Source organism: Haliaeetus albicilla, chromosome 4 (genome assembly GCF_947461875.1).
Source record: "Haliaeetus albicilla chromosome 4, bHalAlb1.1, whole genome shotgun sequence".
NCBI lineage: Eukaryota > Metazoa > Chordata > Aves > Accipitriformes > Accipitridae > Haliaeetus > Haliaeetus albicilla.
Window position 1 is genome coordinate 355,138 of NC_091486.1, and position 18,097 is coordinate 373,234.

General features: G+C 37.7%; 1 protein-coding gene across 22 annotated transcripts in view; it reads left to right on the forward strand.

Annotated features, from left to right (window-relative positions):
* BAZ2B (bromodomain adjacent to zinc finger domain 2B) overlaps positions 1-18,097 on the forward strand; it is a 164,789-nt gene that overhangs the window by 67,237 nt on the left and 79,455 nt on the right. For 12 of the 22 annotated variants that reach the window (XM_069780540.1, XM_069780541.1, XM_069780542.1 and 9 more), the window contains exons 1-2: positions 5,935-6,087; positions 10,647-10,802. In XM_069780540.1, the coding sequence (XP_069636641.1) occupies positions 6,081-6,087; positions 10,647-10,802 (163 nt within the window). In that variant the 5' untranslated portion in view covers positions 5,935-6,080. Of the gene's footprint in view, positions 1-5,933; positions 6,088-10,646; positions 10,803-18,097 lie in introns of those variants that run through there. The other 10 variants (XM_069780547.1, XM_069780546.1, XM_069780548.1 and 7 more) reach the window with 2 other exon arrangements.

The following is an 18,097-nucleotide window of genomic DNA, read 5'->3' on the forward strand; positions in this document are numbered from 1 at the left end:
TACTGATTCTCATTTAAGTTACCGAATAGGGACTTGGGTGGAAAGAGCATTTCTTACCTGGTTCTCAAGTATATTCAGGCTTTCTTCGCTGAGGGGAAAGTGTTTATCTCGGAGGAAAAATTAGGATGTAGAGGGAAGATAAGCTTTTTTTAGGCACCTATTTAGATATGTAATTATTGGAGATGAAGGCAGTTTCAGGACACGTTAGTGTCACAGGCATTTCAGTGAAATGACTCTATGTAAACTTCCTGGAACCTTTTCTGTTTTCAGTTGCTTCTGTCCTTTACACACAGATCATTGTTAACAGCACCTGTAATTCAGTCCATGGACACCTATACCACCGAAGGATTCTAGATGGTGTGTCTACAGAGAGGAGTTGGAAAAGCCAAATCCAGCTCTTCATATATGTAGAGCTTTCTAGCACCTGAATGATCCATAGATTTCAGGCAGATTAGAAAAGGAGATAGTGTCAAAAATTGGCTGGATCACAGTGACATTAAAATAGCATTAGTTCCGTAAAAGGTACACATCTTAATCTAGTATATGAATAACCCTGTTAAACTGGCTTGCTTTGCTGAGGAAAAAGTTTTTGGTGCTTTCACCATTCAAACAACTGAACTGTTTTTTCACAGCTGATCTGCTGTATCCTATGGAAAATTAACACTTCAGGAGCCTCTGCTGGTGTTAATGAAACAAGACAAGGCATTTACCGCAAGGCAGTGTTCTTCTCTTTATTCTTACTGGACCTTGATTTTATTGGATACTTGAAGTTGGAGGGAAAACAGTAACAAAGGAGTTTGGTTAGCTGTTTACACAGTTGAGTACAAAAAGACCAATTAATGCAGTTCTTAACAGCAAGTCTCAAGTGTTTAGTCATGTGAGGTCCAGGAACTTTCTCACCTAGACTTGCCAGTATAGGATATCTGTCTTTTACTGTTAGAATGTCTGATGTCTTTAAAGCAGTGATGGTGAGAATTTGAGACAGATAAATAAAAAGTAACAGTTTTTATTTCACACTCCTGATTTTAATGGATTTGTCTGCCACAGGGGTGCTCAGACACTCCTTTCTTCTTCCTTCCTGTTAAAGTCTAGTCAAAGCAATTCTTTCTGTTAGCGGTATTATTTCGGCACTCAAGTTTTGCTGCTTTAAAGACCTGCTCGAGAAGTGTGTCGAAAGAGACTGTGTTGCTGCACTTCACTGGTCGTTCAGGTACTGTAATTTCTAAAATGACACTGTTGTCCCTTCTTGGTAGCTGAGGAAAAGGGTAATAATACAAATGTGCATTCACGTTTTTCTGAGTTCTAAATGCATTTCTTCACCTCTGTAAAATAGGTATTTTGTGCATAAGTAGTGCATAGTTGAATGAAAAGATTAGCTCAATAGACTTTAGCAAGTGAAAAATTTGGGTGCATAAAAACTGGTAAGCAAAGTAATATGGAATGTATCCCTGGGTAATTATATGCAGGAATACTTGTTTGAGATATAACTTCAAGTTTTAGGTGTGAGCAGGGAAGATAACCAAGTGATTCTCAGGAAAAGAACCTGGAAAAGTCCAGTTGTTTAGCTTAGAGAGGTGAATAGGAGAACAGGATTACAGGTAACAAAAGTAGGTGATAGTGCTTACTCTGTCACAGAATGCTAGACTAGGTAGTGGCCTGATAACATACTACTGTCTAGTCATGTTTGGAAACTGGGGGCCTGAGCTTCATAGTACTGGGAGCCCTAGCACACAATTAGGTTTGTAAGACTCTAGAGCAAAATGTAATTCTTTTGAGTCCTTAAACATAAATTATGCTACCATGTCAAGGAATGCATTGTAAGGATCCCCCTGCTCTGCCCCCCATCTGAGTTACTTTATTGAGATTGCCTATAGGAAGCCTACTTATACATATATTTATGGATCTAACTCAGAGTTTTCTTGGTTGTAAGCTGCAATGAAACAGGCATGTCGACAAACTATTGCCAACAAGGAAGCAATGCATTTGTCTTTAGCTCAGTGTTAAAAATTACCTGATTATCAAATGACTGGATAAACAGGCACAAATCTATTGTGTAGTTCAAAATTAGAGGAAATAGAATGTTTAATACCTTAATTTTGAATATATACAACAAAAGGGAGTAAAAAACGGGCTTTCAAATATCTGAAATACTGCCGATAATCTTTATACTTCTTCATCCTAATACTCTGATTATTTTTGCAGCTATCCTTAGAAACAGAGTTTTTGTTTGATAGAGCTAAATAGTAATTTCTGTAAAAAGCCTGCTACTGAAACTGCTCACTTGTGATTTATGTTCTGTGGTCCTTTAGCACTTACTGATTTTCAAACTAGTATTGGCATAGGATTTCTAATGTGGATTCCTGTTAGCTATTTCAGAGCTACCTAAGAAAGAATTTTTGTTATGTATTTAAAAAATATTGTATTGAGTATTGGTATGCAAAGATTGAATACTACTTTATGATTTTAAAGGTTATAGAGGTAGTTATAGATAGAGTTTGCTCAGTGCCCTCATGAACTTAAGTAATAGTATAAAATACTGTCAGTCTTGCTTCTGTACAGCAAGATTTAGTAGTACTAGTATCTAGTGCAGATGAACCAAGTATCAAAGTCTCATAATCAGGATATGAAAAAAATAGTTATGTGGGGAATGAAAAATTGACTTTTTACACAGAAACTGGAAACACGTTTTTAATCTATTTAAGCTGAACTGTCATGCACAAAAATGTAATCCTTATAAACTGATATTCATCCCAAGTCAGTATAAAATATTACAGTGATTCATTTTTTTTCTTGGAACAGAAAGGTTTGTGAAACGTCAGTTTTGAAATGATGAAGCATTTGTTTCAGTTTGACAGCATCTGGCGGAATTGCCTCTTTTGGGCACTTACCAAACTGTTGCCAGAGAATCCTTGCATTTGAATATTCTTCAGGTACTATTATTTCAGCCTCTGCAGTCACCACAGAGTCCAGTCTCTGCATCAGTTTTGGGTAGTGCTGGTACTTATTTGGTGTTTAGAATCTGCTTAGCAGTGTTGGAATACAGATGTGTGGTGCCATCATCTCCACTCCATGAACTATGTCTCTGTGAGTCTTAATGTTATCTCCACAGAACTGAACTGTCCCATTGTCATCGTGCTATCTAAAGTATGAGTGCTCATCTTCTTGGGCTGGACAAACTGCACAGCTTTTCCAGTGGCAAAAGTAAATTATATGATGGGGTCCTTTTCTTGTCACCTCATGGAAATTTGTTCTGGTGTCAGGAGTGGCTCGTGCAGATTAATTGTACTAGTAGGCTGCTTTTGTAGGGTGAGCACTCCTGATTAAAAGTGTTTACATCTGTGTAAGAAGCTATCTCCACTAATCTATTTTTTTGTTTTGAAGGTGATGGTATCAGCTTTTCCCATCCTAACTCAATGTAGAAGTGAAGATAACAGAAGGTGAAAGGGTGCTTATTCAAAATAAAAGTGGTGATTGCGAAACATACATGTGTAAAGTTGATAACCTCATATGGAATACAAATAATACAGATAGATTTGCATTTATTTATTTATATTTATTTATTTAAACCAGACTCTTAGTGTTGATATTCTGGGTTTGAAATATTTGTTTTAAGTAGACTTGGGTCACTTGAACATTAAGTGACTCCCTGCAGTGCTGTGTTGCGTGATGGGTACCTGGTATGGCCATTCAATTTTTGCGGTACAAATTGGATAGATTTTATTTCTCGCCCAGCATTATGCAGCTTTCAGGAATGTATTCTGAGGTTTATCCAGAAGCGAGGATCATGGAGGATTGTAATTTAACCTGACCTGTGTGCTCCTTCTCCCTCCATGGAATGTAAAGCAACTGAATTACAATGCCCTCTGTCACTCATAAGTATTCTTTCTTTACCATAATCATGAAGGTAATGAAATGTGTGAATGCGGAAGTATTTGAAGTGAGGTTTATTTCTAACTAGAACTACCACAATTACTTGTAAAATAGAAGAAAATAAGATTTTGAGTTGCAACTTAATTTGCATGTATCATTTAATGGTGGGTTTATCTTGTCAGATGGAGTCAAAACAGATGCATTTTTTTAAAATGTCCTGTTTTGTCCTGAGTCTATCTAAAATGGCCATTGCATGTTACCAAATAGTAGAATGGCAACCGATTCCCTTCACTGTTTCCATTTTTGCTAGGCCAGTCCTGACTCGGTTGTGCCAAACTTAAGACTTGGATCTGCTTTTATGTGGCTTTTAGTAAGCCACTTTATGTGGGTAAAGACCGTTAAACATTTGTACAATTGTGAAGTGATATATTTGTGATTTTATTAATATTTTCACTGCTATGGATTTTGATGGCATAAACAGTGAGTTGTCATACCACTGATTGAATCTGGCCTGGGATTAGAAAGAGAAGGGCTGTAAAAGGTTCAGAGCATAGTGCAGGAATGTACCCTGTGTGCCTTGCATAGTGTAACTGACAGTAATATATTACGGTTATTTTTAGAAAGAAGTGACTTTGTAGTTGGTATAGTACCTATGAAGCACAAGCCAATCTTGCTGTTGATTTACTAAAAAAAGTTTTATTGTGGTGGTTAATGTACTAAGAAAGGTTTTATTGTGGTGGCTTTTTCCCCCTAGAGTTTTATGTAAAGGGCTTAAATTATTGGAAGTGGCATAATTACAGTGAAGTTCTGCAAAACTTGCAATATTTAGCACTTAACCTGGCCTTTAAGGTTTGTACAGCATTTGAGACATGTAAAGTGAATCTCATTGATTATATTGCCACTTTTATTTGAGTTAAAAAATCTCAGATGTCTAAAACATCGTAGCAGTAGTAGACTGCGTATTGGAAGGTCAACGCCCAGACCTTGTCACCAGAGCAGGGAGCATCACAGGGAGCCTCCTGTGTCCATAGCTTGTCTGTAATGAACTGCGGCCATTCCTGTGGGTGCTACGCTTCCTTCTCCGTGAGGTTTTGGTCAGGGTACTTGTTTGTTTTGTGTATTTTTTGGCACACCCCTGCTTTTACATCCACTCCTTCTTGGTTCTGCGGCCTTCGTGATATCACGGCGCAGAACCCATGGGTGCTGCTTGGCCTGCTGGGTCACCCCCCCCAGCCAGCACCCATGCTCTGCGTTTACCTTCTGTCCGCTGACCTTTCTGGGCTCTGCCCCACTTTGAAGGAGAAGAGTTAGATGTTAAATTTTACTTCATAAAATGAAACTGCATTTCAGATTTGTGATGAACTCTGCTGTGCTGGACTGTCTGTTCTGAGAGACTCTGACGCGCTTCTCTTCGGCAGCTGTAAGATCTTCAGCATTAGAGCACTCATATTGACTCAAGAAATAGTCAGGGACTGGCAATTTTATGATACAATACGATTAAATACCTTGCTGTTGTGGGACTCTCCTCCAGTTGGCTGTCAAATAGTTGTTACAAACTTCACTTGGTCATTGAAGAAGACGGAAGTATATTTTTACCCCTGCACTTTCAACTTAGTTTTCACTGTGTTAGAGGTAACATTGAAATAAGGAAGCAATACATGGGAGTGTAGAGGTTAAACTGGAAGTTGGAGGTGAGTAAGTCTACTGTTTAGATTTTTTTCAAGACCCACTTTATAGGATTCAGGCATCCCAGCTAACACTGACAGGATACTATTATATCCATGATAATATCCCCTGAAGGGAGTTATTTGTTAATACCTGTTTAAGAGTAAGAATATATTTTTTTCTATGTTAGCATACATTTCAGCAAAGGTTTGGAGCATGGAATTGATAGATGATTTAGTTTAAAGAAATTTCACCTTGTTAAATGTGAAAATGATTTGATTGTTGTTTCCTTAGTGTTCTTGTTTCTATTAAACATAAGTAATTTCTTTCCTTGGGGTTTTTTCAGAAAAGACAACATTTTCCTTGTGTAAAGCTGCACATACTTCCCTTCTTTGTTCCTTTTTGAGAGATTGCTTTCTGTTTTCATTGGGTTCAGTTGCATTCATGATTACTATTCACTGTGGAAAATTCTGGGAATATAACTGGAGTTTCGGGCAATGTGTTGAGAGGAACTGATACAAATCACTACATCTGGAAAATAAAAAATGTCAGGTTTGTGTTTTTTTTTCTGGTTTTACTTAATTTCTCTTTTGCAAATAAGAGAGTTTAAAAAGCAATCACGAAAGTTCATAATTATTGATTGGCAAAATACACTAAAATGGAACAAATGTCTAATTTATACTTGAGGTTAAAAAGAATATGGATCTGCTGTTAACGGCTATGGACTTTTTTAGTCACAGAACGCATTAGGTCTACAGTGTAATTATTGCTGATCCTGACTAATGACTGTTTCGGGGATTATCTCTTTTGGAGTCAGCCATCTGCTGTGGTTAGAGTAATTAACTAAACATAATTAAGCGTTGACTTAGTTTGAAAGCAAAAGTATGTATGTGTCTTGGAAAAGAATATAATTTCTTAAATTCAAAATCATTCAGAAATACCAATATTCCAGTTTTCTATTAATGACTTTAAACAAGCAGCTGAATTGAAGGTTGAAAATGCAACCCCCACCCCCCAAACACCCTCCCACCCCCCTGCAAACTGAAACAAAAAGAGCAGGGAGGAAGGAGAGGGGAGCCTTAAAAGGGCAGTTTATTACTATTCTCCCAGTTCTTATTTGATGCTGTATTACCAATTCAAACAGATGGATTACGTAGGTTAAAAGCTTGCACCTATAGCTAAATTTACATTTCTGTATTTAAAAAAAATAAATTGTTTTACCAAGGAAATCTTCCCATTTATGACTCAAATGCAGATTGCTTATAGGTGGTTCTTAACTGTGCTCATTTATAAAATACATTAGATGGTAAAGACTTATTTTAGTATTGTATTATTACACACAACATGACAGCAATTTTTTTTAGAAATTGGAGAGTTCTGGATGGTTTTGGCAGGAAGCATAAGTAGAATACAAAGTTTCAATCCAGAGTTTAGAATGCAGGGCATTAAAGCTTAGAAATACCTTCCCTTTTACAAGTGATTACTGTAATAATACCATTATGATATGTTTCTAATGTCCCTTATGCCATCCATATATACAGTAAATTCACTGTGGCCATACTTACAACAGTGAATACTAAAATACAACAAAACCATATGTTTTTGTGCAAGGACTGCCTGTTGGCCTCACCTAAGTTCAATCATTCATAGTGTCTAAAAAATGTACTTTGTTTATATTAATCTATGTCTATTTCTTAATCTCTATATACTAAAGATAGTAAATTTTTTGTGGCGTGAAATAATGCATCTGTTTGCAAACGCTAGAGACTTAAATCTGTAGATATGTACGTAAATCATAATCCCTTATGAAAGGCATTTCTATTATTATCCTTAGGAACATTTATAAAATTTAATGGACATAATATAACATTTAAAGTCTACAGTATATACAGTATTTTTCAGTGGCCTGCTTCCACTGATTAGCGGTTTAGCTGAATTATATTCACAGATTACTAAAAATCAATGAGGTATTCTTTAACTGTGGATAGAAAATGCTTAATTGGAGAAAAGTATGTATTTAGGAGTTCGTGAATTAAAAATTTAAAATATTTAATAATATTCTGCCTTGATAAGTTCTGTGAAGGAAATAGTTTTTGTGATTTCTACTATTGTTCTGAAGGAAAACTTCACAGCCCTCACTCAGTATAGTAGTAGATAATTTTTTGCACCATATCAGTGCAAGTAGTTGATTCTTCCGTATTTGCAGAAAAAAACCCCATTTTATTCTGCATGCATGAAAATTATGTGTGATAAATTGGGCTGTAAAGAATAAAAGCAATGAAGTCTTTTGGTGCTGTTCTCTGCAGAGTGGTTGTTTGCGGTTTGTGTAAAGGGTAGTCAGTTCTGTATGACATACTATAGTACCCTTGCTAGCAGAATTTTCACTTCAGGAAAGTAGTATCTTTTTTTTCTACTAGCTAGCAAAGTCTAGAGACTTTATTTGATACACAGAAATTGCCATGTATAAAAATTATTAGTAATGAGGAATTAATGGTTTAGGTAAAATGTGTATCTTACAGATATTTTGTGTGTTTCTCTGTGACTTTTGCTTTATATTTCCTTTGGCTTTTTAAAATTCATTTTTACTGACCGAGAGGAGACAAGGTGTGATGGGTTAACCCTGGCTGGATGCCAGGTGCTGACCAAAGCCGTTCTATCACTCCCCCATCCTCAGCTGGACAGGGGAGAGAAAATATAACAAAGGGCTTGTGGGTCGAGATAAGGACAGGAGAGATCATTCACCAATTACTGTCATGGGCAAAACAGACTCAGTTTGGGGAAAATTAACTCAATTTATTACAAATCAACCAGAGTAAGGTAATGAGAAATAAAACCAAATCTCAGAACACCTTCCCTCCACCCCTTCCTTCTTCCTGGGCACAACTTCACTCCCGGATTTCTCTACCAAACCCCCCCAGTGGTACAGGGGGATGGGGATGGGGTTTACGGTCATCACATGTTATTTTCTGCCGCTTCATCCTCCTCAGGGGGAGGGCTCATCACACTCTTCCCCTGCTCCAGCGTGGGGTCCCACCCAAGGGAGGCAGTCCTCCACGAACTTCTCCAACGTGGGTCCTTTCCACGGGCTGCAGTTCTTCATGAACTGCTCCAGCATGGGTCCTTTCCATGGCGTGCAGTCCTTCAGGAGCATACTGCTCCAGCTTGGGTCCCCCACAGGGTCATAAGTCCTGCCAGAAAACCTGCTCCGTGGGCTCCTCTCTCCACAGATCCGCAGGTCCTGCCAGGAGCCTGCTCCAGCATGGGGTTCCCACGGGGTCACAGCCTCCTTCGGGCACCCACCTGCTCTGGCATGGGGTCCTCCCTGGGCTGCAGGCGGATATCTGCTCCACCGTGGACCTCCCTGGACTGCAGGGGGACAGCCTGCCTCACCATGGTCTTCACCATGGGCTGCAGGGGAATCTTCGCTCCGGCGCCTGGAGCATCTCCTCCCCCTCCTTCTTCACTGACCTTGGTGTCCGCAGGGTTGTTTCTCTTACATGTTCTCACTCCTCTCTCTGGTGGCTGTTTTCGCACTGTCCCAACTTTTTTTCCTTCTTAAAAATGTTATCACAGAGGCGTTACCACTATCACTGATTGGCTCGGCCTTGACCAGCGGTGGGTCCATCTTAGAGCCAGCTGGTATGGGCTCTCTCAAACACAGGGGAAGCTTCCAGCAGCTTCTTACAGAAGCCACCCCTGTAACCGCCCCCCCCCCCCCCCCCCCCCGGCTACCAAAACCTTGCCACACAAAACCAATACACAAGGATACTGCATCTTTCCGGAGAAGCAGATAACAGCCTTTATGCTGGCTTTCCAAATGAATATTTGGGAAGTCACTGTTCAACATAACTTTGGATCAGAAGTGCTATTTAACACATCAGTTTTGTAAATTGATTAAAATGGAATTTGGAAGAGTGTGTGACTCCTGTGTACTTGGCGTTCTGTTTTACAAAGACAGGGAGTGAGATTTTACAGCAATTGTTTGACTTACTCTTAGTACTTGGCCTCCTCTGGTTTCCAGTGATAGGCCTGAGAAAGGGTGTTGCCTCTCTAGCTGAAGGAGAGTCCAGGACAGGAACCGGTTTCTGAGGAGCTCCCTGTTAGGAGTTAACTGTGCTTAGTCTTCTTGCTTTTGTAATAATAAAGGGATTCTGAAATGATTTTTCTCCACCTTATACTCTGATCCTGACTCGCCGTCAACTGCAGTTCTGGCAGATGGAGTCAGATAGTCTTCTGACTCTGCTACCACTATGCTTAGGCATCATTTGCTTGGCTGTAATTTTAAAGTATTTGAGAAAACTATTTCTCAACAAGTCATATTTTTTAATATTAATATTACTGTCTGTTTTTCTTAAAATACACATGCTTGTTCAGTGAAGTCAGTCTGGTAACTTTGGATGTAGGCAATTCATGGCACAAATAAAAATGCCTTATTTTATATGAAAAGCTCACCAGGGAAAAAAAGCTAGCAACTTACAGGAGTTCTTATATTCATACTATCTCACCGTAATTGCTGTGTCTTTCCCTAAATTAAGAGACTAAATGTGGATTTCTTAGCATGTATTACAAGTCCTTTAAAGCTGGGGTCTGTCCGGGAGCCGCAAGAGCAGGGCTGCTCTGCAAGGAGGGACAAGCTGGCAGGCGAGGATGACTCTGGCAATGCTTTTCCTTACCCTGGCACAGTCCCTCAGGGTCTGAACACTGTCCTGGTCCAGACAGGGTCCAGACAAAACAAAGGAATCTGTCAGGCCCAGGGTCCATCGGGTAGTCTGATCAGGAGTAGCAGAAGATAGGAGCTGATGCAGGCCTGGAGGGAAGCTGTAGCATGAGACGTGGGATCTTACCCGGAGACGTGGACACAGACCAGGCTGGAGAGCGGTGACCTGACTTGGGCAAGGGCTGGAGGTGCCAGCCTGAGCTGAAATGGACCTCTTGAGTGGAGGGTGTGGGTGGTGGTCCCAAGTGAGGCTGTTGGTGTTCAAGTTGATATGTGACATAGCTCTCAATGGCACTGCCTAATTCCCTTACTGCTGCAGTTGTGCTGGATTCCCCTGCTGATGTGAGTGCTGTTCATGTGATGTACCTCTCATGTGAAGGCCTCTATCTTACAGATATGGAGTCTGGAGAGCGGTTAACGTCACCATCGGTCTCCTCTACTGCAGCTGCTTCGACTCCAGCGTCTTCTACACTGTCTGTAGCTTCAGCAGTATCGAAAGGTGGCCTTTCTACTGGAGCTGCATCACTGAGTTCCACAATCAACACATGCGGTAAAAATGACTCAATTATATATTGCAATGTGATTTCAGTGTTTGTCAACATGGGTAATTATTATTACAAGTCAAATTGAATAAGGTTGTGCAGATGCATCAAAGAAAAATGTTTGGGGTTTTTTTTTTGCTAAACAACAGTCGTATTGTGTCAATACATTTTACATAGTACTTGTTTATTGAAGAAATGAAATTAATTTAAAATTGCCTCTTTCAAATGTAAAAGAAACTTTCAGTTTGCAAAGCTGCCTGTGCCACTTTCAGATTAAGATCTAATAACTTCTTGACTATACATCATGTTCTCAGCATTCAAGCCCAACCCCTACTATATTTTATATCTAGTTTCTTCATTTCTTCTAATGGAACTTGAGATTGAAAAGGTGAATTTCAAAATGTCATAGTCTTAGATAGTCCTGACTAGCGTGAAACATCTCGGCTTGAATCAGAAACTTGTAAGGAAGATTTCTCCATGCAGGAATCTCATTTTTGTGGATGAAATTCGTATTTCAGCTGGATGATATATATGTCATCAACAGAACAAGAAATGGTAAATACCTCTTCCCTGCTGTTTCTTTCTTCACTTTGGAGAACAGATCATATACATTCTTTTTGTTAGCCTGAGTACTACTGATTCCTATAAGATATACAGTAAATAGGAACTTTTTCAGCTTAAAGTCATGGTAATCTGCTACTCTCAGAACAAACTTGGTTCTTGCAGAAGAGTGAGCAAGTGTGTATTCTCCAAACTGAAAAACTCTTATGCTCTGATACTATAGAACCAGTAGATTCTGAGTGCCCTATTACAGCCTGTATTTGCTCATTTGCGGCTTCCTTGGGACGAAAAAAACAAACCAGAATGTCTGCGTACCTAGAATTATGTCTTAGCTATTTATTTTAATTACTCTAAAACCAGCCAGAGAAGTTCTTAACTAAAACTGATCCGGAACAAATAACAACATGTTTTATTTTTCAGTATCCCACTACAAATTCAACTCCAGAAGACTTTTATGTCTATGTTCATTAGCCCATGCCATTTGAAATGGTTCTCTGTGGTGGTTCCCAGAATGTAGTAGGAGTTCATTTACATATGGCTATAAATGTACGGTCCCAAACTGAGGATTTATGTGACTCATTTACCTCTCCTTGCTGCCTTTGCTTTATAGATATTACAGCATGTGATTTTGTATCGCTTGTAACATTGTGTGTATATATAGGATACATATTTGGTCTATCAAGATACAGTAAGACTAAAGCAGATGAATAATGTAATAAAGATACTGAACTGTCAGTTTCTTCTTCATTAGAAAATCCAGATAGTCCTTTTCTTCAAGGTTTTAAAAATTTTATTCTCAACCTTTATTTAAAAAAAAAAAAGTTTCATTTCTGTCTGATAGCTAATAGTGAAAAAGACTGATAGTAATTCCTAGTATTCATGGGTTGTTTCCATTTAGTTTTTATTTAATGGTCAGATCCTTTGCCTGGCTGCATCTGATTTTTAAGAACATATATATTTTCTCAAGGACACTTTGTATTCCTAAAACCAAGCTGGAATGTAGTTTACTATCAGTACTGTCCCATCAGTTTTATTTATGAGTATGTCCATTTCTCTACCTGGCACAGTACACTAGGGTTGCTGTTGCATCCACTCTGAAAAGGTATACACTGTCCTAGAGAAACTTCACAGAAATGTTTATGGTGTGAACCAGCCAAAGGCTGTTTTCCCATGAATGACCTATGGCTGGAATGGCAATTTCATTGAGTCAAAACGTTCTTGAATTTACAAGATCCTATGTAGTCAAGATAGACTAGTATCCTAGCCTGTTCCTAAATGAGATGCTATTCACCTCTGTGATATTTAGGAAAAAAAAAAAAGTGACAATGTCTGTCAATCTCAATCAGATAATTAAATTATCTTCACATTTAAAAATGCATTTCTCTAGCATCTAATAAAATAATTATTTAAGAATGAACAATTATTCTTACTAAGAGAATGTAAAGGCATCTTAATCTATGCATTTGATTAGAGAGGCTTTTTTTAAATTCCAATTCATCTATTTATTATCTTCGTAGCAATCAATAGTCTATTAAGTAGTCTTTGCAATAAACTTGACTGGATACCCTGTCAGGTCCCCACAATACATGGTGAGTTAGGACTGGGAGTCTTTATGCTTTGCCAGGGAGATTACACTACAGATAAATTATTTTGGCATATTCCCAGGTCAAATAGACAAAGCACCTGTGTGAAACCATTATGGAGTATTTCACATACTGTTAGTTTAATTGGTTAATACAGCACTAGTTCCTGAATAATTGAAGCATTCCAGTCAAGTAAACAGAACTTTACTTGCTTTCTTATTATTCACCCATTGCTGAAAAAAAGAACGTGCATTGGAAAAGAAAATTGACTCTGGAAAGAAGTTTAAATTCATCCTCATGTGATTGTTAGCAACTTTGGAAGAATATAAATCAACAGCCTTTTCTCACATGAGTAAATGATGTCACAATTCAGTGTTTTGTCTTTATGAGGGGCAATAATACCAGCGTGTGAAACTGTTCAAAGCTGAACAATCGAGTCTTACAGTTTCAATATTATCAGACCTGAAGGGTTCTTTATTTTTAATTTTCAAAAAAAGGAAGTTCATTAACTTTTTATAAAAGGAAAATTAAAAACCCAAACAAACAAAAAAAACCAAATGCAACTTTTTTCTGAACCAGAAGCTGCTTCTATCAAAGCAAAAATCTTCAGTCTTTTTGGAGTCCACTATTTCTCCTTAAATGAGACCCAGAAGAATTTTAAACTTGTGGACATAAATGCACAAAGTCACAGGATTGTTTTAATTGGAAGAGTCTATAATTTTCCACTTGATTTTCAGATCTACGGTAACAAAGTTGTTTGGTTTTTTTTGTTTGTTTTTTTTTTTTTTAAGACCAGCTATTTTTATGTGTCTCAGTCTTTATATAAAAGCAACATTGTGACTCCTGAAATAAATGTTGAGAAAGATCAGATTTAGTGCCTAAAATGTAAAACTGTATAAAAAAAGTCTTTTGTGGTAAGTGTTTTTTATAGTGTTTGGTTTTGTCAAAATATTCATCTGAGGCTTGTGGGTATTTATTGACTTCTGGAGATTTCAAGGATTCTGAATGCTAAGTGACAACAGCAAAATTGAAATGGATATGTAAAAATAAAGTGGTGATTTACAGTTTGTGGAATGTACAACAATTTCAAATGTTGAGGGAGAATGTGATGGTAACAGTTAAAACAATGTGGATACTTAGATTAAGTACAAGGATGTGAACAACAGTAGAGTGCAATTGCCAGTTGTGATACTAACAGAGTACCCATAGTGTTATACAATCTACATCACAAGTTCTCAATTTTTGGAAATGAATGTTAAGATGGTCAGTACATCTTAATTTTAGCGTCTTGCATACGTATCATTAAGAAGCATTCTTGAAGTCTCTAATTTCATTATTAGCAATAATTCTTTAAACATAATACCAGCCTCATTTAGACTTCCTACTTCATGTTATTACCTTTATGGGCCAGAAGCTGATTTCTTTCTCAGTGTTTGGACTACACAGTGCAGTGCGGTCCAGGCACTTGGCTAAACTCTGTTTTTTAGGGGCAAGACTGTGAGAATAATATGCCAGATGTAGGAAAAAAATACACAACCCCCTATTTTTTAAAAATTCTGTGTCCTCTAATATTTGCCTATAAGGACTACACAGATGAGTGAACAATTTTTGGACATGGAATTTTACCTTTATTTGTAAGAAACTGACTTAGTAGAAACAACATTGAAAGAAAAACAATTTCAGTGCATTGCTTTTTGGATGTTAGAGATTAAAGGAAACCATTGTATTTGAGCACCTACGTAATTTCATTTAAAGCCTGATCAAGCACCTAGTAGTTCTTATATTAAAGCAAGCATCATTAAGAGTTGCCATGTGATTGATACTTTTTAAAATATGGCTTAGTAGATCAGTGCTCTGTATATGTTCCTTGTATTCTTACTCCTCAGAGTTTATCATCTGCAGTGTTTGTGCCTAAATTATGTATCAGCTTTCTTAGTAGAGTGCAGTTTTGTCAATCCCTTTTGAAAATTTCCTTTTTTAAGAAAATTAGTTCAAGACTAGCTTTTTTTAACCTATGATTTATGAAGGAAAGTTAAAGATGGAGTCCTTGCAATTGCATTCATGTTTGTTACCTGTGTACTTGCTTCTGTGAGAGCATATTCAGAATGCTAATTTTCGGGGGTTTTTTGAAGTACTTTAATGAGATAGCCAGTGCTTTGCTCTTCATTTAAATTAACAGATATTTTTTGACATTTCTCTATTCAGATGAGGGTTTTTGTTTTTTAAACGAACGATAAGAGTGGACGATTGTTACTTATGTATATATAAACCATATCCAGCCTTTTCCATGCTTTCCAGCTTTTTTACACTGAGGGACATTCACCAGTACCATGAAATCACACATACAAATAGTCTGGAATCATGCATACAAGGAGTTTGGAAGACTTACTGGTGTTGGGAGGCGTGTAGAAGGCAAGCTTTGCTAGCGCTGTAATGATTAAAGAACAACACAGAAAGGAGGAAAATAGAGAGTAATTTCTGTCATCCTAAGCAGTTCTCTAGATTTGCTGTGTAAGTTGGAATGCCCTTAGCATTGTTAGAAATATCATGTTATTTTTGTATTTCTGCTGGTTGGTGCATTGATGCTTTGTATTTTAAGGCATTATTTAAGCATTTATTCCTTTTTAGCTGTTTTGAAAACCTTATATTGCACTGTGAAGTTCATTAATATTAACAAAGGCATTCACAGTTATCATTCCTTGTTACTAAGAGACCAAGCATTGTTGAAATGTATGTTGCCCTTTGGAGTAATGCTTTCAGTCATTTATCTGTGTAGTGGTGAGTAGAATTTCAAAAGCTGTGCTCAAAAATATTTAACCTATTTGAAGTAAGTCAAGAATGTTAAAGAGTGCAGTTTAATATGAAATCTTGCTATGCAGAGTGTGTCTACAATAAGTTAGTAACTTGAAGAGCAAACACTAAAATAGGAAAATTAAGGAAATACTGGAATTAATTGCTAGACATTCAGTTAATGTTTTCATCAAATCAGAAGAAAAATGTCATTACAGTTCAGTTTATTGTTACAAGATTTTGCTTCCATTTTTCCTTTATGTTTCATTTCTGCCATGTTTCCAAATGCATGTTTAAAAATTGATGGCTTCTCTTTTCTGGACACATTAGATAATGGCTTAGGTAGCGCACGATGTATTTTTCTAAAAGGCCGTAATAATGTGTACTATAGTATAAAGTCATCTACTCTTTTTTTTGTGTGATGAAGAAAGTTGATAACAGGCTCAAAGGATGTCTTAACTTAAATTATGCATTTTAAATGGTCCATGCAAGAGTCAGCAAAAAGAGAAGCCCTCTGTAGAAGTCTTGTATTCCATAGTGATGATACTAGACTTCAGATGAAATAAACTATTGCCAAACCTGCCTTTTCCTAGTTATTTCTGAGTGATAGATGATACAATGAATGGTCTCACCATAGTGGAAGCTGTAAATACGAAGGTAACAGCTGTGGAATGTTTGAATGGTGCTTTTCTATCAACAGATGAGACCAGAAGAAAGGGAAGAAACTTTTGTTCTAAAGCATTTGTTGTTTCTAGAGCTTTTCAGTTAACTTGGTCAGAGCAGGTTTATTGTGAAAGCAAACTAAAGAAATTGAAATAATACTGCAGTGTACATAAAAATTAAATGATGAAAGATGTTAACATTGCATTCAGAAAGTGCAAACTTGCAATCATCTTGCAGTTTTGTGCAGCTAATTCCCTGGTGATTTTTTTTTTTTTTTTTTAAACAATGGACATTCCTCCAACAAGAACTATGAAGGTGGCACAATAGAGCTTAACTGTTGCTTGATTAGGCTTTCCTCTAGGATTTCTAGTGGTTCTTTTACTGGTTTGCATCACCTTTTTTTCAGTTCATTTCTACAGATAGATTTGCTCAACATGTGACAGTTGTTCTGATGATTTTCTCAGAGAGGTGAAGAATATCTTGCATCTTCTGTTAATTCATTCATTCTGGTTTTGCAGAGGGCTGAAGCCATAAAATTTTGGTTTATTAATTTTTAAGGTGAAAACCTGGCAATGTGATAATGGCTTTCTAATAAGAAAAAACTAATCAACTTTTAATCACCCCCATCTGATTTTTCTGATAATGATGCGATGTACTCGTTGTTTACATTCTGAAATGTCTAAGTTTTATCACAGTGGCATGACTGAAGACAGTGCTTGAAGGTGGAACAGGCTTTCTGTAATGCATTTGTTTCGTCATGAGACTGTGCAGTAAAAAACAGTTGCTAGAGGGTGTTGAATTGGATCAGTACCTGCTCTGGAAAGTTTTAAATAAGCACTGTGACTGGACTGGTTGGCATTTTCATTGCTGCACGTAAGAATTTCAGTGCTTCTGGCAGGAGATCTGAAGAACAGAGTAAAATTTACTGAAATAATCTGTTCAACAAACGTGTTACGGCCACCCTGTAGAAGACAAATTGTGGAACATACTCACTCTAGGCCACCTCTACTGTCATTTGTCACCTAGCAGCAAGATAATTCTCTCCACTTCCCACCTCCAACAAATAGCACCTAGTGAGTAGAGGGGTGTTATTGTCTGCCTCTCTTCAAGAAACGTGTTTACTAAAAACTCAAATGATGCTATTTTTCTGCTAGGGCAAAGGGGCAAATTGTTCAGGTGAGACACTCCTTGCAGTGAGAGACTTTTTACATACGTGAATGTGATTCCCTCCAACATGTGTAGAGTAAGTCTTTGTAGTTCAGTAAAGTACATCAAAGAGAAGGTCAAGCCGGCTAGGCTGTAACAAGCAATATCACTGTGCTGGTGATTCCATAGGTTAATCTGCCGAAAAGTACAGTAAATTAGCCTTCTGGAGCTTCAACCTCCACAGCTAGAGCGCTTCTGGCAGTTGCTACTTGTTTATTCAAAACTGCCTTGGGTCTCTGCATATCTGTAGATGTAGATGAGTTAAGAGGGATATTTACTTCCCCTACTCTACTGGCTGTCCTTCTGCTCATATAGTCCAGCCTGCTGCTGACCTTTGCTGCCAAGGCACACTGCTGGCTAATGTATGGCTTGGTGTCTGCTGAAACCCCTAGAGTCTTTTCTGCAGAGCTGCTCCGGAGCCAGTCAGTCTCCAGCCTGTATTGTTCCAAGGGGTCATTCCTTCCCATGTGCAGGACTTTGCTTTTGTTCTTGTTGAGTTT